Source organism: Rhyacophila brunnea, unplaced genomic scaffold, assembly GCF_057557595.1.
Source record: "Rhyacophila brunnea isolate RB1 unplaced genomic scaffold, BYU_Rbru_1.0 scaffold_24, whole genome shotgun sequence".
NCBI lineage: Eukaryota > Metazoa > Arthropoda > Insecta > Trichoptera > Rhyacophilidae > Rhyacophila > Rhyacophila brunnea.
The window spans coordinates 20,626,383-20,652,769 of NW_028232904.1; the positions used below are offsets into that span (position 1 = coordinate 20,626,383).

The window sequence follows — 26,387 nt, forward strand, 5'->3', positions numbered from 1 at the left end:
TGCTACTTATTATGGACGTGACGTCCAAGGACAACGGTAGTAAACTAGACATCGCGAACCCGACAAAGTCCTGTTAAGCCTTTTATGTTAATTAATTAATAAATTTTGGTTCCAACCAGTGAGCTGAATTTTTTAATGGAAAGATATTTTCGTCATTACTAAGTTTAGGTAGGTAGTTGTTTTGTATATATTATAACTAATGATTCTCCTCGATTTGCCGCCCTCCGAGAAACTGCCGCCCCTAAGCGACGCTCAATCTGCCTACCCCCACGGGACGTCACTGCAAATACTAACATCCGCTAAATTGACCTATCTTCAGTGCAGAATAGGGATTCCAATCCCGAGCCAAAATTTTGATCCCTGGATTGGCAGTTTTTTTCGATAGTTACCTAATAGAATATGTTTATATAATACAAATACGAGTAGCATTGATGAAATCGGTCAAAAATGTCTAGTATAATTTATTCTATTTAAGACATTTATTGTTAATATTGTGTACGTTCAATCTTGGAAATACAGGTTTAATGGAGTAAATAATATTATAATATAGATGTGAAAGAAAATAATTTTTATATATTTAAGAAAAGATAACAAATACAAAATATACAAGTTCAATTAAAATAAAATAAATAATATGTTGTGTTGACAATATACCTACAATACACCATGGCCCCCACAAGGGGGGGGGGGGGCTGACTGCGTCCTAGCCTGGGGGCCCGGCGAGGCGAGTCGACCAGATAAGTGAGATAAACACACATCACAAATTTGCTTCACTAGTAAAAAAGTCGACTGCGGGCTATATTCCTTATTATGTGGTTGTAGGATACAATTTTTAATTGTATATCAATACTCGAAAACTCCATAATTCAAATGGATGTATTAAAATATACTAAAAACACACTAAATATACACATTAATTTTACCGCGTACATTATTTGGAAAACGCTTCTGTAGAGCGTCACACAGGCTTTATCCTTAGCGATAGGTGAAGGGGCCCGCCAAAGATCCTAGCCTGGGGGCCCGCTTCGGGACGTGGGGGCCATGCAATACATATAATAAAATTCACAAACATTTCGAGATTCTAACAATTTCTATTCATTCGTAAATTAAATGAGAAAATTAAAACATACATTCATAAAATTTGGCGTAGAAACAAGTGCGTGCCAGCACGTCAGTGACGTCTAACTGGTTTTAAATAAATAGATTTATTATTTTTCTGATGTTGTTTCGATTGCGTATGGCAGGAAAATATTGTTATTTATTATCCTTGAGCATCTGGCAATTCCCCCTGTGACACGTGCAAGTACATGCACGTCACTAACATAATGATTTTGCACATATACCAATTATTGATTGTTATTGATAAAAAAATCAATCTCGAATGTTTCTGGATTATGTTTACTAATCCCGGGATTCATAGGTATCGAAAATTGTTCGGGATCCCGGGATAGGATTCCCTAGCGCAATGCTGCCAACTCTAGAACTGTCTTTTGATTGTTCAATGTTTTTCACCAACAACAACTAACGAAATTGTGTCTTTTTTTCGCAGGAAATGTCGATATTGTCAACGGCAATCTGAAGCTAATACTGGGTCTGATATGGTCTCTGATCGTCAGATATCAGATCGGAAGGAGCAAATTCCCGCCAAGGTGAGTGTTCTTTTTTTGAAATTCGGCGCCATCTTGTTCGTTTCGCAACATCCATTTTGAATCTGCTCGTAGCCGATGACAATCACAAAATGGATGCTTTTACGCAACTATGGTTTTCCGTTTTTTTTTTATTCAATTATTTTCGGAGGAAATTGAGTTAGGTCGGTTACGCGTTTATCGTAGGATAAGATTTAAAAAGAGATTATTGTTTCATATGATACAATCTTAATGTATTGTTATAATGATAGGTGATGTCTTATTATGAAGCAATTACCAAATTTTAGCAGGTAATTAGTATGAAATTACAATTGCGATTTTCCATCAAGCAGATCGCTTTGTCAAGTATCAAAATCAAACCAAAAAGTATTTTTGTCATAAATCCTAGCTACCATAGAGGTATTAAATAAAAAGAGGGGTAAGGAATCGGCTTTCTCATACAACTGAATGAAGCAGGCCAACAATAGCCGACAACTTACGAGAAATAGCGACGCGATAAAAAAAAATGCAGGGCATCACGGAGCATTTACTTTGGTCATTGTAATATACCTATATAATAATATATAATAACATTATTATAATGTTAACGTGGAAATTTTGCCGCAAATTGATTACCAGCCTGCCTCACCATACTTTCATATAACCTGCCGCCGCCCCTAGGTAGCTACTAAGTGGCTTAGTCCAAATTCTTTGTTAGAAACCGTGGAAAATTAGGTACTTATATGAATGTTGAATCAAGTTAAACCTACCTACTTCTACATAAAACCTACATTAATTTATTTTAATTGATTTTTTCATTGACTCCACAATCCCATGTGGATCTTGACTGATTCATGAAAAGGTTCAACAGATATTTTACAGTTAATGGATAGCCACTTATTTTACATATTATGTTCATGCTCTGGATCCAAACACACATTGAAAACATGTGCATTTTCAGACTTGGAATTCAAACCTGGGACCCAAGAGTATTATAATATGTTATTGATGTTATGACATTTGAAATTATTTTTCAAGCATGTGAAGTATATTGTTAAGTTGGTAATCTCCACAAATATTAACATCGCTAAGTTGCCATTCTGATTATTTTATATATGCAATGGCGGCCATTTTTTATCTTCATTATGATTACTTACACGACTGCAGTTATAAACTGTTTTACACAAATTTTACATGATTTTTCAACTAAAAATAATAATGCTGAAGTGTAGTATTATTATTACTATCTGCTTATCTATTCATAATGACGGATTGTCTTTTTATACGCCATCCAAATGGGCAAATAAACATAGCAGTAGTGTGAAGTTATCTGCAAATGAATCTGAAATGCGAAGTTAGTTGGAGCTAATTTCATAAGTAGACCAATGCTCCTTTTATTGCTTAAATTTTATACAATTTGGCTGTATCTCTATAGAATTAGGTTTTCATAATCTTTGGTTTACAGGAAGCTTATGCTGGCATGGCTCCAAGCGGTACTGCCGGAATGTCGGGTATCCAACCTGACGACCGACTGGAACAGCGGAGTGCTTCTCAGCGCACTCCTCGACTACTGCAGACCAGGACTCTTCTCGCACTGGAGATCATTGAGTGAGTACACATGTTATATTCATCTGGATCGGAAACCACCCAGCGCATCTGTTCTATACACAAGGCTGCTATCGGCAGCTATCGAGGGTAGTTTCTCCAATTTTATTAGATTCAATATGAGTATTAATTCAATTTTCATAGCTGATTTTGACAAAATTCATGAATTCAAGAATGGAAACCCAACCTAACCTAACAAATAATCCAGTATATCGGCTATTTTCAAAATTTGTTTGCTGCTGGCTTCCTGGAAAGTGTAAATCGACAAGAACCGTGTTTTATTTAGAAATGATTTTTATGTCAGTACTATACGACCCAAAGAGGTTGGACGGTCTTTAATATACAGCCATATATTTCCGATACAACATTTCTGCGTACGTATAAGTTTGTGGACATGATGAAATACACCAGCCAAATCTTTGTATTTTTTGAAATATTACAATCTCTCCGTATTTGTCTATTATAGACACTATTCTAAATGTTTATCAAAAACCATAGTTAAATGAAATGGCTTGATATAAATAGTATTATTAATATCCTAACTACTTGTTTTCCAGATCCGAACGACTCCATAGAGAACTGCTCGCGCGCCATGAACCTGGCGCAGCGCGAGTTCGACATTCCCCGCGTCCTGGAGCCTGAGTACCTGGCCTCACCCTGGCTGGATGAACTCTCTGGAATGACCTACCTCTCATACTTCATGAAGCCCGATTCCCCAGGGTTCCACGCCACCCTCAGATGGGTCAACTCCAGGGTTGAGAGATCGGTTACTAACTTCACGGTAAGACCACTGTAAAATGTTCCATACAATATTCTGCCCAGAGTTGTTAATTATAATATAACACATTCAAATGAGGTCAAGCAGCCCTCAAATTTCAAATAAAAAAATCATTTGTAGCAAGTTTCACACCTGTGCTTTGAGATAAATTTTTCAGGATCGCATTAATGCAAAATAGCTTTGCATTGCTTTTACAAGACTCAAATAAGTTTGAAATCCTCATTATTCAACATTATAAGCCGCTCTGTAAATTATGTATTCTTAGTTCAATGAAATCAAAGAAATATGACTGATAAAGTGCACATTTTTTGTCAGATCTCCACTGCCTAACTCGACTATTATGGTTTAGGCAAGGGTTAATTGAATTTTAAAAACTAACCTATTCCATCTGCAATTTGTATTCTTAGTTCAATGAAAACAAATAAATTTGACTGACAAAGTTTAGTGTTCACTATTTATGTTGAATAAAATCATAGCCATGACATGTTCGTTGTAAAATAGTCTAAACTCTCCAAATAAAACCTTGTCAAATGATGATGGATGACATTGTGTTTCAGACGGACTGGAATGATGGAAAGGCTGCATGCGAAGTAATCAGAGGTCTTGGAGGATCAGCTCCGGCTCCTGAGAAGCTCAAATCAGACCCTGCCTACTGGGAGAACAATCTTCAGCAAGCCATTGACGCAGGAAAAAGATTGGGTAAGTGTGCCAATATACCATATTCATATTGTGGTGAATATAACGTGAACAATTAATATAGTGCTGAAAATACAGCCTCCGAAATATGACTTAGAAAGATTCTAGATTTTTTTAAACCAAATCTGATTTGGATATATATCTATCACTTTCTGGTAGAGTACCCTTAGAAGCTATCGAACCTAGTGTCCTTCCTGCAAATAATTCCTAATGACTACAGTATCTGAGTCCTCAGATGTTTTTCAAATTCTGTTAATAGATGGTTACCGTCTTAATAATTTAAAATCAGGGTATAATTTTCCATGGTTTCATTACAGGTGTCCAGCCAGTGCTAACAGCCAAAGATATGTCTCACCGAGAAGTGGAACACTTAGGTGTGATGGCGTACGCAGCACACTTCCAATGGATCAAACCTCGTCCGCCAATGAGTGACATGATCCAAGTCAATCTGGAATCTACTTCAGGAAGGGTTGGAGAGCCGGTAAGTTGAATATTCTTCTTCTTTTTATTTTTGTGTGACTATATCTGCATAATTTGAGGTCTCATGTTCACATTAAGGGATTTATATTGATGTCATTCTTTTTGATTTACAGGTAAATTTCAGAGTGGATTTGTTATCAAAAGAATTGGATTATTCGCAAATACGTGCGTATGTCGTGACGCCGGCCGAACAGATGCATCCCGTTAAATTGCAGAACCGAGGACATGGGGTCTTCATTCCTGATAAGATGGGCATGCACGAGATCGTCCTAGACGTTGACGATATCAGGTAAAACAATAAGAGAGTGATAATAAAATAATATTACTTTGTTTTAAGACGGTACTCTATGCATGCACAGCGATACGTTCATATAGCGATAGAAAAAATGCACGAATGTAGACAAGGCTAATTAATTAAATGATATAAAGTGTCTACGTGTGTTTCCCTGGTCACCACAAAAAACCTTTAAGGCCATACCTTAGTTGAGACACGGTCTAAAAAGATCGTCGCTAGGCGATGCGCGGATTGCGGGTCGCGGGTGCAAATGAGGCATGTCAAACCAAATATAATTTGTCTTATAAATCCAACATGTGTCCATTTAATGTTCTGTTTATTGTTTTATCAGTAACAATAATAATATATTCATTGACATGTAAATGTAGGAAATGGGTAACGTTTTAAGTCATCTTACACGATTTAAGAATTATTACGGCCGTCGCCATCACAAAGCAAAATGACGTGTTTCCAGCTCTACATTCTCTCTCCGAATGGGAGCGAGTGCAAAATTTCGTCGCGCCTATGGTTGAAAATTATTTGCCGTTTCACTGCTGAATCACCTTAAGACGATACTTCAGTGAAACGGCAAATAATTTTCAACTATAGGTGCGACGAGATTTTAGACTGGCTGGCAATCGGAGAGCAAAAGTCGAGCTATGAACACGTCAATTTGTTTTGTGATGGCGACGGGGGAATTAATTCTTAACTCGTGTAAAGATGACTAAAAAACGTTACCCATTTACTTGAAAAAGAAAATATGTCAATGAAATTATTATTTTTATTAGTAATAGAACAATAAACATTAAATGGACGCATGTTTTTATGACAAATTATATTTTATTCTGCATGCGTCATTTGCACAATCTTCGCGTCGCGTAGTCACGATCGTTTTAGACCGTGCCCCAGCTGAAGTATAGCCTTAATAGTTTGTGTATTTTTGCCTAAGCAGCTTTCAAAATTTATTATATTATGAAGCACAATGTAGTTCATATAAAAAAACTTTTCTCTTCCTGGTGACCTTCCAATAGAGAGAGAGCAAACAGGTGTGATATCAATTTGAGGCATTGGTATTTGGCAGTAAGCGGATGATGGTGTGATGAGGAGATGAGTGAATGACTGAAGTATGATTGTTGAGAGCGGTTACGTTTTTATTCGACGGATTGACACAAGTACAGTGATACAATGATAAAGAGTGACAGTTCTCTACCAAGATAAAATGCAGAGTGAGATATTCGTTCAATCGTGATAGCCTATTTATTGAACGCCTCACTGGATTGAATAATGCTTACACTTAGTATCCCATGCCTTCGGTGAGACATGCATTTTAACATAATAAATATTAATAAAAGTACCTGAGGTAAAAGTTCTTATTTGCAATTGGTAATTAGATTCGTGTGAAATTTGTATGCTAAAAATGTACTAAGTATATGGATCTTATTTTTCGCCGTCCGCGTTTCTCACTGAGTAAGCATTGAGTAAGTATTAAGCGGTTGCTGATGGCCTGTGAAAAATGTATATAAAATTAATCAAATGATATTTCCGCGATCAATTCGTACGTCACAGATTTTGTTGACAATACTTATTCTCACAGAACTCGTTGATCGCCACAAGTATATTTGAATATTAACTCAGTTCCGAAGTTACATGATATGCTGGCAATAACCTTAAAATAAATAAATGAGAAGGAATGGATCGCGCCGGAGTCACCTGGCGAGCGACGTAGGTACAAAATGTATACATACAAGCGTGCATTGCAACACTTATACTCAATTTCCCATCGTAAAATGAGCACACTGAAAATGCACGCAGACATATTTAGCATTGTTGATATCCTGTCCTGATAAATGTAATTATTTGTCCAGAGATCTGATTATTAAAATAAAAACATGTATGATTTTTACACAGTTAAATAGGTACTTAATATATGGAAAAAGGGCTAAGAAGATAAACTCATTTTCCACTTGCCTGTTCACTGAAGCATTATTGTGTTTTTAACATTATTCATAGTGTGGTGAAGCTACATAGAATACATTAGTCAGGTAGAATTTATACATGCGTCAGAAAGACGTATTTTTACCCCTGAATTACAACAAATGCTTCAATCAATAATTGTTTTTATAGTAAGAATATTTAAATCAAAATATTGATAATAACTGTTGCAGGGTGGATAATCGGTTCTTCTTCCGAGTGTTACCTCGACTGGTGACAGTGGCTCCGCCAGGAATGGCTCCGTGTGCCCTCGGCAGTCTTGTAGAAGTTCTCGTCAATGCCACAGGTAAGCTTAACTTAATTTTTTAACTTATAGGTACCAATGAAGATTGTTTAGTGTGACCCAGAACCAATCACATGAGTTAAATACATTTTACTTTGGTCGGTAGTACAAATAGTATAGCTATTCCTTGATGTTAAGGGAAGTAAGAAATAAACTGTATGCCAGCATATATAGCATAGTGGCGATATTTTTCAGTGGACTGTATTTGAGGAAGTTGTAGTTTTGTGGAGAATAATGGATGCAGGGAGGTAGTCCAGGCACTAAAATTTTTGATACCTGCTGGCTTTCTGGAGCGCTACAGCTGGATCCCGGGTCATGTGCTTGTACACTTGGTTAGGTTTATCACTCGCGATGGGTCACCCTGTGCTTTTGTTAATGAGTTTATGATTGACCTATACTAGTGTTGACGCGGTGGCTGTTGAATTGTACACATAGTTATTTGGAATTATTCTTAGATTACCCGGAATAATTGTGTTCAAATCCTACTCATTATATATTTCAAAATGATGTACAGTCGAACTTGGTTATTACGATCACGGAAATAGCGAGATCTCGGATGTAATGAGGAAACATTCGTTGACATTTTAGTTTATGATTTTCTCCTTACATTTATTCACTTTTATAACGAGCTACTTCTCGGGTATACCGAGCAAAACTGTTGATGTGTGGATTGTTTAAAAACAACATTTAAAATCCGACCGGGCACCGATGCCGCCGAGATTGGATTACGTTTATGACACTAGTTAAGTGTCTAAGTACCTAATTGGTGTTTTCGCCGACAACATTGAAAAAGTATCCACGCATTTGGTTGAAATTGCATGTAAAAAATCCAAGCTTTGTGAAGTCAGTAGGTACCTACCCAGCTCAGCACTTCTTTACAATAAACAACTTCTTTTGTAGTTTATGAATGCCATGCCTTGTTTCAGGGATTTATATGATGGTTTTTAGATTTTTTATATTCTATGCTTAAATAGAACGTGGCACGAAAAATGTTATATAACGTAAAAAACGAGTAATGCTTATAACGAGTAAATTCAGTTGGTCCCATCTTCCTCGTAATAACAATAAAAAAGTTCGACTGTAGTTTACAATGACATTAATATGGACGAAGCATCTGGAAAAAAAAATGACACTCACTTTTTTGTCGGGTCTGCCGAATGGCATAATGTATTCTAACGCCATTTACAATAAAGGTGATATTGCTATAAATTCCCGATGCTTTTTGTCAGGTCTGCCGAATGGTTCGGTTTGTACGCGTTCGATCAAATGAACATTGAGACTAGAAACACTGTTCTACCGCCATTACAATAAAGGTGATATTGTTATAAATTCCCGATGCGTGATATCGCATAATGGAAATTGCGTGACGTCTACCTATGCATGTACGAATGTCGCTATGCATGAATTTACTTGCTAGCTACTGTACTGAGTGCGTTGTCCATTAATAATGTCATTGGTAGTTTAGATTAAAATTCTGTGTATAGGTATTTAGATTTGAACAAAAAATAATTTAATAATAAAATTACAATTACTCTTTATTGTAAGGATATCTTATTATTATGAATGCAATCTCATGACTCTAGGTGCCCCGAAGCGTGAAGACATTCTGGTGACAGCATACAGTCCATCGGGACGGTCCCTGCATTGCCCTCTACAGCACGTGGATGACACTAGCAGTGCCATATTTAAACCCGATGAGCCAGGAACCTGGGAAATCGCCATCACATACCAGGGAAAGAACATTCAAGTAAGAAAAAGATATATAAATCCTATTGTCAAAAATATTGAATGATTCGGAAGGCAATAAGAATGTAAGGAACACAACGAAAAGGCGCCAGAAATATGTATGATTTATTCAGATTTATGCGATACCTACCTATTATATTAGGCATATTTTATTATACACATGCGCTTAACGTTATGCGCGTATCTGCGTATCCACGGATGCTTGTGGATCTGGGGGTGCTGCAGTTGATTAAAAATAAAAAAAAATGTTTATTTGGATTATGTTTTACTGTTACATTATTTATGATTTATGATAAAAACAATTTGTACTTGTAACTCGTATTACTCGATAACATAACGTATTCGACTGGGCCAATCTGCCCTTACTATCCACCGCTACTTGCTAGAATAGAAGGATTGTAAATGTTCAAACGATAGCCTAAAAATTTAGACGGTTTTGGCTTTAATTTGTTCAGTATTTTGATTTTTTTTAAATATTTATACAGTATAATATAAGTCTTTCGAAAAAATCATGTTTTGTTTTATTTATAAAATGTTTGTTGTGAAAATAATAGTGTCTTGTTTTGTGTTTTGTTCAAATTTTCGTTTAACAAATACGACTTTCTTAACGCAGGGTGGCCCATTCACGTGTGATGTCTTCGACCCTGCCGGAGTGTCAGTCTCCGGCTTGGAAGGAGCCATCGCCCACAAGGCGCATTACTTCTTGGTGGACACCAGCGGTTGCGGCGCCGGAGTAAGGGGAGAGCTCAACGTGGACATTGTGCACGACAAGAGGAGTGTCATGTCAGCCGTTGAGAAGCTCGACGCTCATACTTATCGGGTCTCTTTCATGCCAAAGGATAACGGGAAACACAGAGTGAGTTCAAGACTATTTCCTATATCACACAACTTTACTGCACTTGCGGTTAACTTGCACTCTACAATATACACGTGTTCTCAACGTTTTGCGATTCGCGACCTCTTTTTATAGTAGCTAAATAACCTGTGACCTTTTTCATACTTATTCTATGTTACTTCTCATGGAAAAATGGTTTCTGAACACCAATTGTTTTAGGTTAGCAACGAGTTTCAAAAAAACTTTCAAGAAGATAAAATGGAAATCTTTCAGTGGGTTTTAAATCTGACAGGAATGAGGGAGGTAGCTGCAGTGTCGCCCCGTGTGTGTAGACTTGTTATGTGTTGGTTGGAGGTGGAATGATGGGTTGTAAGAATATTTTATGCTTCCATTATTTTTTTTTAACTAAGATGTCAGGATTTTCTGATGAAGCGACCCACCGCCATCTTTAGATTAATAAAGCCTGAGCATAACTTTTTGCACAAGCAACGAGTGGTCTACTGCCATACTATTTATTGAAAACTTACTTGCAAGCAGAGTTTGGTATTCTATAATGTCTGAAGAGTATAAATAAGTTATTAGTTATTGTCGTTTATAATCGACTGTCACATTGACAAACGTCCTAGTGTATTATGATATTATTATACACAGAAGAAGTTTACTTACTTTGATCGTCACCTCCAATTATTAATAACACATAACCACTAAATCGGATTAACTCCAAGGTCTCCAAGATACGTTAAAATAATCTGAAAGAAATCTGAAACTAAGAATACTCCGACAAGTGAACACGACAGACGCGTCAGTATGAGCACTCTATAGTATAGACAATGACAGGTCATCCATAGACAACGGGAGAGGCGAAAAGTAGGACCAGTCGTGTAATGTATCGGCTTCCTTCTTCAGTGGGCAATGAGCGACCACATCATCTGTTTCATGGAAAACCGCCACTGCTCTCAAAAGATGTAATATTTATATTCGTTCCTTCGTTTACTACCCTTTATAATGTGCCGCAGGCCTGAGCTACGCATGAACTGCCTACCACCCCAATTTATTATTATATTTATATAGCTTTGAGTTTGACCCGGTGTCATAATATCGCCTCTTCTCTGATTGATCCGTTGGCTCCGGGTTCGATTCTCGGTGAGGTGACAATATATTTATGCAATTTTCTCAAAGCCTGGGTGCTTGTGGTTGTTTCACTTCTATTGCTAAATATACTACTCTTATTGGGCCTCATGACCTGTTGATGTAATAAAAAAAATATATTTGTGTACCTATATATTTTATTTTAAATACATTTTTTAAATACTTCTTTGCATGCATGTTTTGAGTTTAATCAATGGCGGCACTTTACCTGGGTATGTCACTGGTCAGTCATGTCTAGTTTGATTTGAAGATCTGAGAAACGAATGGTGAACAACATGCTCTCCTAACCTATTAAGTTTTAGAATGTCATGAATAAAACACTGTAAGAGGCCATCCATGGACTGAAACCGTATGCGGTTTAGATCCGTGTGCCATACTAAACTTGTGATTTTTGTTCATGAAAATATATTTTCACTAAATTTGTAAGTGTAAGTGTATGTTATAAACGGATATGATCAGATGCTTATAATATAGTTTGTGAAAATATATTTCCATGAACAGAAAAGATAAGCTTAGTTTGGCACACGGTTCTAAACCGCATACGGTTTCAGTCCATGGATGGCCTATAAGGCTCCATGGAATGGAGAAGTTTGAAAACCACTGACTTTAACAATTTGTAATTATATTTTTTCTTTTTAGATCTACGTGTATTTCAACGGATATGATGTGAAAGGATCTCCATTCATGATGAGAGTCGGCTCGCACAAGAGTAAGAGCTCCTCGAAGACCAGAGAGAGCCCAGTCAGAGTCGCAAGTCCAGGTCTGTTCTCAACTTTGCGGTCATACTTTTCCATCATACTGCCATTCCGACAAAAATTATTAAGAAAAAAAATTCACAATTAAAAAATCTTGTCATTCGATGAAGACAACAGGTTGTCGACACTGAATAATTTCAGTTTTACCCAGTTTAAACAGTGATATCCATTAACATGCTTAAAGTGTATATAAAGGGTACATGAGGTTAAGGCCTCGATGTGCTTGCTCTTTTTACCATAATAGCCCATCCTTGTCTTTCCAGAGATCCGAGGTTCTATATGTGTTTAGTTTGTAGAAGTTGGAACAGCTTTCTTTTTTAGTGGTCGAAACCTGTTTGTCTAACCGCGGTAATGATTAAAATATATATATAAAAATAAAATATATAGTCTTTAATATGTCCACATAAACGGGTATTGCGAAACCATCCCCTATGTTTTTACGTATCAATACTCAATAATGATTTCCAAACGTCTCTCCCATGTGTCTGTCCTCTCGGCAAAGGGGTTCTTTCACCTTGTTCTCTTCCACCCTTTTCACAAAACTTCTAGAAGGGGAGGCAATGGCATTAATTCGATAAACTAAGATAACATCCACATCTATGACGGTGACATATTAATGACGTCTTTATCATTGTTTTCCATTTAAAATGTATCTTAGACATGACAACCATGTCCGAATCCTAATAAGATCATATGGGCCTCCACAGAGTGGTGGTTTGTATTAACAGATTTTTGTTTTTATGAGAAATGGATGTTAGCCACTAGTCCATAATTTGACTCAAACACAAATTGAAAAACAATATAATATGTATTTGTCAGACCCAGGATTCGAACCTGGGACTCACGACGTTATAAGCTGACGCTAAATGTATCTTAATCCTGATGTAATTTATTCTGAAAGCATGATCGTACCTATCGTTTCAATGAGTAAACATATCTCTTAGTGTACAGCGTTCGGCGGGGTGTCAACGGCGTGTGCAACTCAAACGTATAACCGTGTGTGAAATGTTTGTAGGCATTCTAGTCTTTTTTGGTTATACGTTTGAGTTGCGCACGCCACTGCCGAACGTAGTCCACTCAGGTGTACACTTAGCTTTTTGATTTTTTGGTCCCCATATAAAGTAGATTATAGAAAACTCATATTGTGTATTTAACTGTTTTAATTTATTTTCAGGCGGCAGATACCGCGAAAGCAGCCCATTGAACGGATCCAGCCTGACCCACAACGATTACAGTAAAAACAAATCTTCGTCGTACGAATCCAAATACGACACGTCAAACGCATACAAATCCTCATTCGGAGATGACTACAATACCCAGAAGGCATCCTCCTATGATATGACAGACTCCGGGTATGTCACCAAGGTCACCAAGACGCAAGACATCAGCACCAGCAGCAAGTACAGATCGGACAGCCCGAGGAATGTCACGTCCAGTCCCATCACCACAAAGTATTTGGATCCCCGTTCGGATTTGAATAGGACATCGAGTCCTAGTTATAGGACCGCCAGTCCTATAGGAAGGACTGCGAGTCCAGTTGGAAGGACAGCTAGTCCAATCAACAGGTGATTGTTCATCTAAATATTTAATTGTATAAAAATTTGTTTTGGGGTTAAAACAGTAATGCAAGACATTCATTTGATAAGTAGGTACCAAAATTTATTATAAATATAGTTACCATTGACCTCATAAAAGATTGTGCCTATACAAATCAGAGTCTGCCCAGTTTGGCTTATATAAATGTTATTCTTTTGTAATGGATAAATACAAATGAATGAGTTTGCAAAATGAACTTTATCTACATTAGAATAAAGTTCAATTCGCAAATCTACTTTCATTTCTATACATCGTTATTAATTGTCCTATGCCATACAGCCAGATTTTTATTGTAATATACGTACAGAATGTAGTTAAAAATTAACTCCACATTGATCGCAATAAGGGTGAGTTTTACAGATTTTCATCAGATGTCTTTGGCCTATTTGTCAAAACAGGTCCACTTTAGTGTTGAGATTTTGTATGGCGTATTCTGTATATTATAAATGAATCTGCAATGAGAAAATACTTGCATCTAATTTAAGGACAAGCGGTTATCAGCTTTTAATGTCTGGTCTCTGGTTTGAGTTCAGCCAAATTTTGTTGTTTATCAATGTGTGTTTGTACCCAGAGTATCGACCTAATAGGTTGAACCAGTGGTTAACATCTATTTCTCCTAAAAAACAAAAAAAATCTCTGAATACAACCTCCACTCTGGATCGAACATGGTTAAAAAATAAATTAATAATCATTAGCCTTAGTAACCTAAAAAGGTTTTTGTACAACATTTTTAGTTGAGATCTATTATATCCACCATGTAATCTTTATTTTAACTTACAGAACATCGAGTCCAGGCTATGGTCAAAACCTGTACGGAAGAGACAGTCCATCGCTGACGACGTCTCGAGTTACGGAGAAATCTTCAAACTTCCGGATGCACAGTTCGTACAACTCCGGCGGGCAGGAAGACCTCGTCGATAGGACTCCAATTGTCGGCAGATCATACAGGAATGAAAACCCCAGTAAGACAAAATCTATATTATCTCATTTAATTTAATTAGCTGTCTCTCTACCATAAGCATGTTAAGGCGATACTTCAGTGAAACGGCAAATAATTTTCAACTATAGGTGCGACGAAATTTTGCTGAAATTCGCTGGCAGTCTGAGAGCGAACGTCGAGGTGTCAATACGTCAATTTGTTTCGTAATGGTGACGGGGGTATTAATCATGTAAAGATGACTAAAAACATTACCCATTCTCTTTAAAAAGAAAACATGTCAATGAATATATTATTATTGTTACTAATAGAACAATAAACAGAACATTATATGGACGCATGTTGGATTTATATGACAAATTATATTTCGGTCGGCATGCGTCATTTGCACCCGCGACCCGCAATCCGCGCATCGCCTAGCCACGATCTTTTTAGACCATGCCTCAACTGAGGTATAGCCTTATTATACTCTATACCAGGCCTAGGCAAACTACAGCCTGCCAAGTATTTCTGTGGGACCCGCGAGCAATAATCATATTTCCGAAAAAACTTAATTTTTTTCTATTTCTATGCCTTTTTAAAAATCTTAATTCAGACAAATTCGAACAACTTAAGGGGATCCTTATACCAGCAGAGGCACCTAGCGGAAAAATGCGAAGCTTGCTGAAGCTTGATAATTTACAATTTCAACTGTATTAATTAATAAATGTGTCGCTGAGTTTCAAAACCCGCTATAATACTTTTTCATTATGCTGAGAAAATCAATAAAAACATGGTACAGTTCGGTTATGAGGAATACAGCGGCTAACACATTTTGAAAATAGCTGATATACTGGATTATTTGTTAGGTTAACCTAACCTAACCTAAACTAACCCACTCCAGTATATCGGGTATTTTCAAAATGTGTTTTCCGCTGTATTCCTCATAATCGAACTGTACCAAAAACTTTTTGAACTACAAAGGTTTTTGAATGTTTCAGTAGTGTTATAGCGGGATTTGATAGACACATTGATTTTGTTTCATAAATGACAGTTAATCGTAGCAGATTTTGAAAGACACGATAAAATATTCATGTAGAGATTTTAATAACGAATCCAACGATATATATATCTTAATTATTTCAAAAAAGTGTTATAGCGGGTTTTGAAATTTAGCGACACAAATGTGTACTTTTAAAAATATATTTTATTTTAAGTCAAAGATAAACTAACAATTGTAAAAAAAATGTTATAAAATGTGAATTTGTCAAAAGACCCCATCTTATTATTACTTAGGTACATATATTTTATGGTCATATTTATTATTCAAATTTGGTTTGTTAAGTTTTATATGTTTTGTCGTAGAGATTTTTGAGTAATTCATAGTTTTAATATTTTTTATATTTATTTAAAAAAAACATCCATTTTTATAAAAATGTATAACTTGAAATCCTTTTTATTTATATCAAATCGAGCTTCAATACGATCTTTAACGCCAGGCTTTCCATTGTATGTGGGTGCTCGAATTTAGCCATGGTCGAGTGGTTTGAATGATTTAAAACATTGAATACAATATTGAGACATCTGATGCAATGTAACGCCTGCATTACCAAACACTGATCCACGCTGTTTAATTTAAAAATCGTATGTGTAATTCATGGGTACTTATTTATCGTAGGTTTCGATCATCAAACTGGTATCGATCACAGCTCAAATATAAGAGTGTCTGCAGTCAAGGGGTCGGCGGGCAGGAGGGATTCCTGGGATGCCATCGCCAAGACAAAGCATCTCATGAGTGCCAACAGGTAACTATTTTTAAATTTAATCAACACTTGTTATGGTATAATGAATGCTCTGGTGAGACATTCTCAGTCATAAAAATTACTGATCCCTCACATCCAAACCTAAGGTCCCATGTCACGCCCGATTAAGAGCGGGTGTGGTGTGGTTTATTGGGATAACTTCAATATCAACTCAATGCTGCGACTATCGTAAAATATTACATACTGTCATAATGCAAGCAATGGATAGCCGGAATTTGGTTCTGTATAAAGGCCGGTTCGGATTAGTCGAGTAGTTTAGTCAAGTGAAGAGTGATTTAGTAACTAAACGCGTATGCACAGTCAAATTTAGTCGAGTAATTTAGTAAAATTATTTAGTCAAGTCAATCCATTTTGTTCTAATTTTTCGGTCGAATAGCGACCCCCAACACCTCTCACTAAATACTAAACAAGCCACGAGACAAGTCTGAACACGTTATCTTTATTAGTTATCATAGAATTTCTTCCTCCAATTCTTTTAATATAGCCATTATAAATGAAGTTATTAACTTATTTATTTTTTGAACATATATAATTTGAAAACACTTCGAATCAGGTTCATTACGCAGGTTCGAATCCTGCTGGGTGTCGTATTTTTATAAAAAAAAAGATTTTTTCTATTGGTTAAGGATATATTTCTCAGAAGTATTTTTAAATTATGACGTATGTTCAATAAAAAGAATGTTACATTTTTAAATCTTGTGAATTATTCGTTGAATAAAAAAAATAGTTAATTATTTATTTTCGCTTTGTTACGTTGTGCTCTGTTCATTTTGACTAATGTACTGTGTCCGAACACTTACTACTAAATTACTAAATCATTTAGAAATAAACTACTCAACCAATCCGAACCGTCGTTAACTAATATACCCAGAAATTCTGTATTTAGTTGAATATTGCTACGGCCACTCTCATTTGGACAGCAACTCTCATTGTACGGTGGTCCATATTGATAATAATTAATATGTTATTTTCATTACAGCCTCGAGTCTCTTGCAAACTTAGCCGAATCCCAGCTGAATACGGACTTATCATACGAAAGACCAGCAGCTGCCCCGCTCCATGACTCGGAGACCAGGCGCAATACCCAGTTTAACAAGTTTTCCAGTTTCACCGAGGACTCCTTCAATCGGCAGCTAGACGAATTGGCCGGTGGGCCTTACAAGCCTGTGGATGTGAAGCCAAGCATTGTGGTGTCCAGGGATGAGGTGGATGCAGATGGATATTATGTAAGTACCGTCAGATGTGTCTCATGGATCCTGATTCGTTAAAGGCAGTAATTCAAATGATCAAAATATTTTTTTATTTTGTACAAGATTCGAGTTAATATTTAAAACACTTTTTAACACTACAACAGCTCACGAAACCTGAATTGCAGTCTTGATTCTTGCTCAAACTATTGACTTACTCAGTGATGTCCCTCCGCAAAGTGCCACCCTTAGGCAGAATTAGAATGTCATCCCCTTCATCTTTAGTCCAAATTGTATGCAAAATATTACCTATATATTTTATTACTTATTTATTTATACAAAATCATCTCGACTGCGTCATGGCCATAAATTAAAACAGCCGACAATATTGCAACTCTCTTCTCCACACTGGCTACTCAAAACGAATGACTGGCCATAAAAATCAGCAACTGTGCATGCGCCGACGCGCCATGTCCCATGAAATTTGTTACATGTGACAAGCAGATATTGTTTTCTATCAAAAATGTCACACCGACACTGTGCGGCGGTACATTAAGTTACATGTGTTTTGTGAATGACACTTTGACAAATTTGACGTGTTGCAGTCGAGACCAGTTTGTGTGTGCAACCTATATCTATATTGATAATAAGAGCATTTCCACAAAACTTATTCACAAACATCCGTGTTTTTAAGTACGTGCAGGTCTGAGGATCTGATAGGTTTGGAGGCCCGTCATGAAAAGGTCCAAGTCCTTTGTGTATCATAGGATGGGTTGAGAGAATTTAAGAAGTCAGCAATTTCTAACGAAGCAACCGCATCGTCTGCTTCATGGAAAACCGCCATTGCTCTCAAAAATTGTAATATTCGTTGCTTCATTTACTGTCCTTTATAATGTGCCGCCCCTAAATAACACACGAACTGCTACTCCTATTTATTATTTTAATTATATCAAGGTTTTGACTTAAACCCGGTGTCATAATATCGCCTTATCTCTGAGTGAGGATCCGCTGTTCATCCCTTGTAGTCCAGTGCAATAGGCGCTTGTCTTTCATCCGGAGGCTCCGGGTTTGATTCCGGTGAGGTTACAACAGATTTATGTGATTTTCTCGAAGACTGGGTGTTTTGTGATTAATACACACTAACATTGGACCTCACAATATGTTGTAGTGTTAAAAATAATAAATAGTAAATCCCTGCAATTCTGTTAAAGAACTTGACATTTATAGCGAACTCTACAATCTCATTGTTTATATTACTTTGCCAGGGCAAGGAATTCAAGAGTGTCTCCCAGAGCCATTTCGTGAACTCGTCATCCTCCTACAGCAGACGGGACGCGAATGAGAGCAGCAGCCCCTTCAGCAGTATACAGCAGTCTTTTTTATCAAGTAGGCCTCCCCGAGAGAGTGGGGGGGCGTTAAATAACAATTCACACGCAGAGGAGACAGACGCCACGCATCCCAGATTTAGGTAAGTTCAAAACATACAGGCGGTGTTGTTCGTCTTTCATACATAATTGACTCCTGAAAATGTGAACTAATGTTGAATGTACAAAAGTAGAGCAATGTAAAAATGAAACATCAAAAACGGTATTTTATAACATTTTAGACAATGAAGAAATAAATTCATTTGCACTGACAGCATTTATCGAACCAGCCTTTACTTGCTTGAATTTCCATGTCAGAATCTTGTCAGAGCTACAGCTTGAGTAGGTAATTGAAAAACTCAGATGGACATCTTTGTGATACATCCAAGGGAAGATCAACGGTAAGAGTAGCAGAGTACAACGCTGCATATTGTGATTTAACGGCCCACATGCTCAGCGTACGTCAAAATGGAGCTTTTATGCTATTTTCAAAGCATGATCCTGGACATTCCTTAAACGTTGTAGATAATCTATTTACATAATTTTAAAGCCTTATTATACTTTATATTTATTTTAAACATTTGCTGACTGCATAAAGTATTTTTATTACATAAAATAGTATTCTTTTAAACCTCTCGCTCTAATGTTTTAGAATATAGTCATATTTCAGTACATCCATGTGCTGTGGTGTTAAGATTTCTTATATTTTTTAATTTTTAAAAGCATTTATGAAACCATTAGTAAAATTTATGTCGACATTATTATAGTGAAATATTTACAATAAAAAATTATATTGATAATCTCTGTGATCCCAAATTTGACAAGAATTAGTCATTTTATTAAAAATATATAAGCTCCATTTTCACGTACGCTGAGCATGTCCCCCTTTAAGAACCTCTGTGATTCGTACGAGTACATTATCACTGGAGTTTTTGGGGTAGCAGATGATAATGCAAATATCTCCCTGATGGTGGCTGACTTCCGCTAGGGGATGACAATATGATAAGATGTTTGTCAAAATTGATTTTTAGTATAAATAATGTTTTTTTTTGACCATGTCAGATCCTAAGAAGATCATATTGTGGGTTAATGTCAAAAGTTGGTAAGTCTCAAAATCATGTTATGGAGTAATAATTGCAATTTGGAGTTTGACAATATGCCCTCTAAAATCAGGCATAATGCTAATATCTTTGTGCTTTATGTGCATGTTTGGATGACCTTGAATTAATGGTACCTAAATTATCGACTTACCAACTTTTGGCAGGAACCCCACGATATGGGCTACGGACTGGAGGCTGGTATTAACAGATTTTTGTTTTTTTTTTACGAGAAATGAATGTTAGCCACTTGCTCAACTTATTAAGTCCATACTCTGACAAAATACACACATTTGAAAAACAATTAGTATGTGTATTTTGCCAGATCCAATAAATAATTTAGTGTATGAGAACGATTGAATCTAAACAAATCATTTTTTTTTTGCAGGAGTTCACAGAATTTGTCATCTTTTTCTGAAAAAGGAGGAGCAAGTTCTGTCCACGTCCAAGATATACCGGATGGGGTGGTCGGAAAACCGGTGGAATTTGAAAGTGAGTTCATTATATTATCTAAATATATTTACATACATACCTATTTAAACTGGTGCTACAGACCATTCAGGTTCTTTATCTCTATTACGAGTTCACTCTCTCCAGTATTCTCTGTGTCCCTCTTGACGTTGTCCACCCAGGGATGGCCAAGGGGTTGCGAGCTCTATAATCATCGCTTCTAACAATGTGACCGCGCCATTTGAATCTTCACACCCTCAAGATATTAACTATATTATAAAGGCTTGAATTGTCCAAAGAGCTTAGCATTCATGCAGATGCGCCACGTTTCATTTTCTTTAACTGGTCCGAGTATTCTTCGGAGACTATTATTTTCGAATAGGTACTCGGATGGCCTTCACTTATTTCTCCTTTAGACTCTAGGTTTCAAACCCACAGAGAAGTATCGGTATCACAATAATTACATTGTTTACCCGGAAAATATGCTGTGAATTATTTTTATTATGGGTTCACGGGTTCCTTGAGCCTTTATAAACTCAATACTTACGAGTCATCATCATCATTTCACACCCCCCCCGCAACTAAACTCCCACAATCCAAAAAACGTCAAACAGAGAAAATCAGCTTTGAAGTTTTTACCTTTCGCATTTTTGGACTGTGTTTTTGAAATATATTTAGATATTGAATGAATTTTTGACTTGAATTTGATGATTTAGAGATATGAAATTTTTGGTACATATACTATGAACCATAGACAATTAAACGTAGTAATTAACTCAAAACACGTAAATTTGGACTTGTGGCGGTTTAGTTGCGGGGGTACGATTTACGGCACTACAACCCTTGGTGAGTCTAGGCTTCATTCAAAAACTTCCTCCATCTTGGACAATCCAGCGCTGACACTCTCCAATTACCTACTCTCCAAATGAGTAAAAGAAGAAATCAATTTGCATAATTTCTGCCAATTGAATTTTATGTTAGAGAAATTCTCATTATAAAATTATTTTTCAAAATATATGTAAACGTTAAATAACCACATAGTACCATGCTTTCATTGCTGTTAACAGTGCAGTGTATTATTATGTTTCTTCTGTTGACGGGAAATACTAACATTTAACTATCATTTATTTTTATATACTTTTCACTAGTTGATGGTTCGAGGGCTGGCTCCGGTAACCTGGAGATCCTGGTGAACGGAGGCCGGGTAACGTCGTCGGTGCGAGCCCTCGGAGGACAGAGATTCCTCGCGGCTTTTACACCTCACCAGCCTGCCAGTCATACCGTGCAGATCACTTTCAACGGGGACACCGTGCCCGGTGAGTCAATTATACCAAACTAACTACTTGCTGCAGTGCGTTAGCCTCAGAGCAGGGACGGCTCTTGTATAGGAGCAAAGGGTGCACTGATCTCCCAAATTATTATATGTAATAATATGTACGTATTCAAATACCTACATAGTAGTTAATTATTGTAAAATATCTTTAATTTGTCGCCCGTCCTCTACGCGTATACACGTATATTTCCGTAGTATTTTTGACCGGGCGCGAAGCTGGATGAATACACATACGTCTTTCATAGTATTTGTTGAATGTGTTAAAGAGGATTTGTCCTGCCTGCCCGTACACGGTTTTTTTTGCATGCTGCCGATATGTTAGCGCAATGAACGTACAATTTTTAGCTTGCTTTGAGCAGTGTTCTCCCCCCGAGAGCTTCTAATCATAGCCGATAGATCACGCGTTGACTGGCGCATTTAAAATATTGTATGTACGCGCCTATAAAGTAGGTATAACTTTCCCGCTCAGTATTTAAAAATACTATATTATTATTTCATACGTTATGTGGTAAATGCTCCGTTGTATGATGCCATACTAATATTGAATCAATCAAAATATTGATTAAAGTAATATTGTGATCATCAAACAGCAATCTCAACATACAAATACCAATTTTATAATTATTTTACATTTCAAAATTAAACTCTAAATAGTTTGAATATAAATCTACAGCAAAGTAAGTAAGTAACATAATACATATAATATACTGTTAATAACCTTTGCATAATAACATGTGGATACTGCAACTTTTTATGTAAGTACCTACTTATACTATTATTTTTGACGTTGAATATCTTTCAAATCAGTCTCATTTGGAGTGCAATTCTGGAGTTGAGGTGTACAAAAGTAGTAGCAAATTTTTAACAGATGTAACAAGTCCAAATCAATCCCGCTGGAAAATTAATGATCCATAGAATTTGTAAAAATAATACAGCACGTATATGAGAATAATGTGGGATGACAAATGAGGAGTTTGCGGCTTTTTCTCAATGACACATATCTAAAATACTTACATCAGTTACGATTTATGGAAGTTAGGAGTGACAAACATGGTAACTATGTCAGCACATATGAAGTGTAATTAGTTACAATGAAAATCTAAAAGAGTGTGTACTTCACTACATCATACTTATCATACCAAGACTTGAACTTTGTAACTTTGGCAACAAATAAATGCTGTCCGTGAATGTAAGCGTCGTTTAACATACGCCTACCTCCACCACGAAGGCTATTGCCAATTTTTTTCAATACCACGAAAAGGAGAATGCATGTCTTTATTTGCACTCCCTAATTTTATTATCACCGGCCGCCACTGCCTCAGAGTATACTCCTAGATAAGCAACAGCTATAATTTGAGGTGCGGCAGTTTTGAAAACTATATCTTACAATACAAACATCGAGAAACTAGCCCCTTTACCACACTTCGAATTAAGGTTGTCGTTTTATAGACTCAATTTCTGGTGTGTTAACATACTTTTTCAAGACGATTCATTGATTGCCATTAATTTGCTTATATTCGAAATGTGGGTGATATTTTTAATAGGTTGTTTTACTAAACTAATATTTGTTTTACTACATGTTGCAATGACACGATTAATAAAATTGTAGATTGTGTTATGTTGTTTGACGTTTCAATACAACATTTTGAACATTTCGAGGTTCGGGTGGAAATACATAGATATGCCAGCACGAACATGACCGAATTTGACCAAAGTCCGCAAATAAGAGACGTATTTCACATGACATGTTTATCAACTAAAATCTTCGCCTTATTACGAATTTGCCAATTATTGTAGATAGTCGTTGATAGCTGCTGATAACCGCCTTGTGTATGGAATGGCTTCCGTGTTAATTTGGACCAATGAAAATAATGGAAACGTGCTAAAGTGTTAACTGTGTTAAGCTGCACTGATAAAAAAGAAATCGTGGGTGAAAAGCAAATTCAAGAACTAAAATGTCTAATTCGTTTGATGATGCTATTTAAAATAGTGATACCATATTGGATTAGATTGGTTGTGTATTTAACATCGAAACGAAAGTAATTATGATGCTGAAGCTCTCATCTCTGTCCACATTCTATTTAGAGTGATTAGTGATATTTCGAGGGCTTAGTGTCAAACAACACTATCTACAAAAGTCTACAACTTTACAGGAGAGCCAAAAATCGTTATTTTAGATTCTTGTAACTTAACAAGGGAAATGTTTATTTAAAACCCAATGTTAATATTTTATAATTTATTGTGTATTGTACATTTATCTTGCTTATGATGATGTTAAAATTTATAGGGATAGTTTTAAAAAAATATGAAAACAAGGGTAACTTATGTAGTTAGCGTTAAACTTTACTGACGATTTAATAAGAAATTAGAAAAGATTGACATAACATTGTTTGACTATCATGTAGCCGTAAATGTAAAATAACGTTATCTCAAAAAAAAAAAAACACTTTTTTGTAGATAACGTTGTCTGACTTTAAGCACTCGATTTATCATTGGGGGTTTACGTCGCGGCTCGACCAGCCAAGTGAGATAAACACATATCACAAGTTAGCTCTAATAGTAAAAAACTTTATTTTACTTCAACAATATTAACTTTTAAAATATGTCGTTGTGTGATGCTATTTGATGTGATATTATGATAATTATTGATTTACTTACTTTTATCAGTGCTTCTCAACCAGTGATCCGAAGAAATTTTCTGGTGGTCTAGAAATTTTTGGGGTCCAAATGCATATATGCTAAAAATTCCATTAAAATCTTCAAAACCGGTGCACCTGGAAGTGTTTGTGCATTCTGTTTTTGTTCTTTAAATAGATTCATGGTTTTCTTGACGACATCAACCGCGATCAGACGTTATTATACGTTACCTTAAAAATAATATTTTTTATTTCTGCGTTAGTGGTCCGCAAAATGTGTCTCCTATTTTCAGTGGTCTACAGGTGTACGAAGGTTGATATCCTATTTTAACAAGTAATGTTTTCAATTATTTTTGTTTACCTAATTCTATTTTGTTTGTCTTCTTACATAAATAAAAAAATCATATTTTTTTTGGAATTCGTCTGTTTTTACATCGATTTTAGGATTTTTACAGGGTTTTTTTTGAATTTCTCGATATTTCGAGAATTCTTTTCTGGAAATCCCGAATCTCAAGAATTCAAAATTTCATCATTTCTTATTACTGATATACACCTTCAGCTGGACCACGTGAAGGATCGGGGCCCGTTGGCAAGTTGCTGAAAACATAACACGAGATTGCAATCCCTCGTCAGTATTATTCCATAATAGCTAATTCAAAACATACCTAGAAATGAAATTATCTTTTCTGTATGTGTTAAACATTGATTGATCTATATTAATTATGGTTTCCGTTGTCATTTTTTGCCAGCGATTTCTTTTCCTGTCTACTGGTCATGTAGGCAAAACAATTTTACGATTACTTCAATAATATGTGCAACATGTCTTTCTCGACAGCCCTGCATATTTGTCTCGGGTGACCAAGTGTTAGATAATTAATTTGCTGAAATCAGAAAAAATGAATTACATTTTACGATATCTTTAAAACACAGTTATATAGACACAGATTACTATAGAGGAAAGGTTTCTAGTGGTATCAGCCAGTTTAGGTGTTATAAGTATTAAATAAAAAAAAATCACAATTTAATTGCCGACCAAAGCTAGTTTTTTTTTTGCTACATCCTACGTATCCCTCGCACACAGTGTCGAGGGGTGGAGGTAGGCTGTTAAGATTCGACATGAATAATGGCACACTAAATTTTGTCAGGCATATTTATTTGTTTTCATTGAACTAAGAAGATAGTGCTGGTTGGTTTTAAAATTCAATTAAACCTTGCCTAAAGCAAACCATAATAATATTATTACTATCGACCGAAGGTACTTGATGGAATTTGAATTTAAATTCTAATGGATTTAAGCTCTGTACTATTCTATTTGAGTCGTTTTTTGCGACCCGGGTTTCGCCTTTCGGCATCTTCAGGCACTATGTGCACTCACCAAAGGTAAATACACACTGACACTTTTGGTCACATAGTGCCTGAAGATGCCGAAAGACGAAACCCGGGTCGCAAAAAAACGACTAAAATGGATTAGTACAAAACTTAAATTCATTAGAATTCAAACCATAATAGTTGAGATATGTTATGGGCGATCGAAAAATAGTGCACACTTTTTCAGTCATACTTAAAATACTAAAAATACATATTACAGATGGTGTTGGTTAGTTTTTTAAAATACAGCCATGCCTAGACCAAACCATAGTCGATAAAGATATTCTTCTATATAATATGCTTTAATGGCATATTTTTAAATATTTTATAGATACATGAATATCTGTTGACTATTATCTATTATGGCTTGGATTAAGCAGAATTTAATTGAATTTAAAA

At 36.0% G+C, this 26,387-nt stretch overlaps 1 protein-coding gene across 5 annotated transcripts in view; it reads left to right on the forward strand.

Moving 5' to 3' along the window:
• Positions 1–26,387, forward strand: part of jbug (filamin-type immunoglobulin domains fbug) — a 241,573-nt gene that overhangs the window by 103,110 nt on the left and 112,076 nt on the right. For all 5 annotated transcript variants that reach the window (XM_085950990.1, XM_085950988.1, XM_085950991.1 and 2 more), the window contains exons 4-20: positions 1,550–1,649; positions 3,091–3,233; positions 3,788–4,011; positions 4,566–4,707; positions 5,022–5,185; positions 5,298–5,473; positions 7,624–7,736; positions 9,317–9,480; positions 10,093–10,335; positions 12,103–12,223; positions 13,393–13,783; positions 14,595–14,776; positions 16,409–16,535; positions 17,533–17,779; positions 19,006–19,208; positions 20,590–20,693; positions 21,800–21,967. In XM_085950990.1, the coding sequence (XP_085807116.1) occupies positions 1,550–1,649; positions 3,091–3,233; positions 3,788–4,011; positions 4,566–4,707; positions 5,022–5,185; positions 5,298–5,473; positions 7,624–7,736; positions 9,317–9,480; positions 10,093–10,335; positions 12,103–12,223; positions 13,393–13,783; positions 14,595–14,776; positions 16,409–16,535; positions 17,533–17,779; positions 19,006–19,208; positions 20,590–20,693; positions 21,800–21,967 (3,012 nt within the window). The remainder of the gene's footprint in view (positions 1–1,549; positions 1,650–3,090; positions 3,234–3,787; positions 4,012–4,565; positions 4,708–5,021; positions 5,186–5,297; positions 5,474–7,623; positions 7,737–9,316; positions 9,481–10,092; positions 10,336–12,102; positions 12,224–13,392; positions 13,784–14,594; positions 14,777–16,408; positions 16,536–17,532; positions 17,780–19,005; positions 19,209–20,589; positions 20,694–21,799; positions 21,968–26,387) is intronic.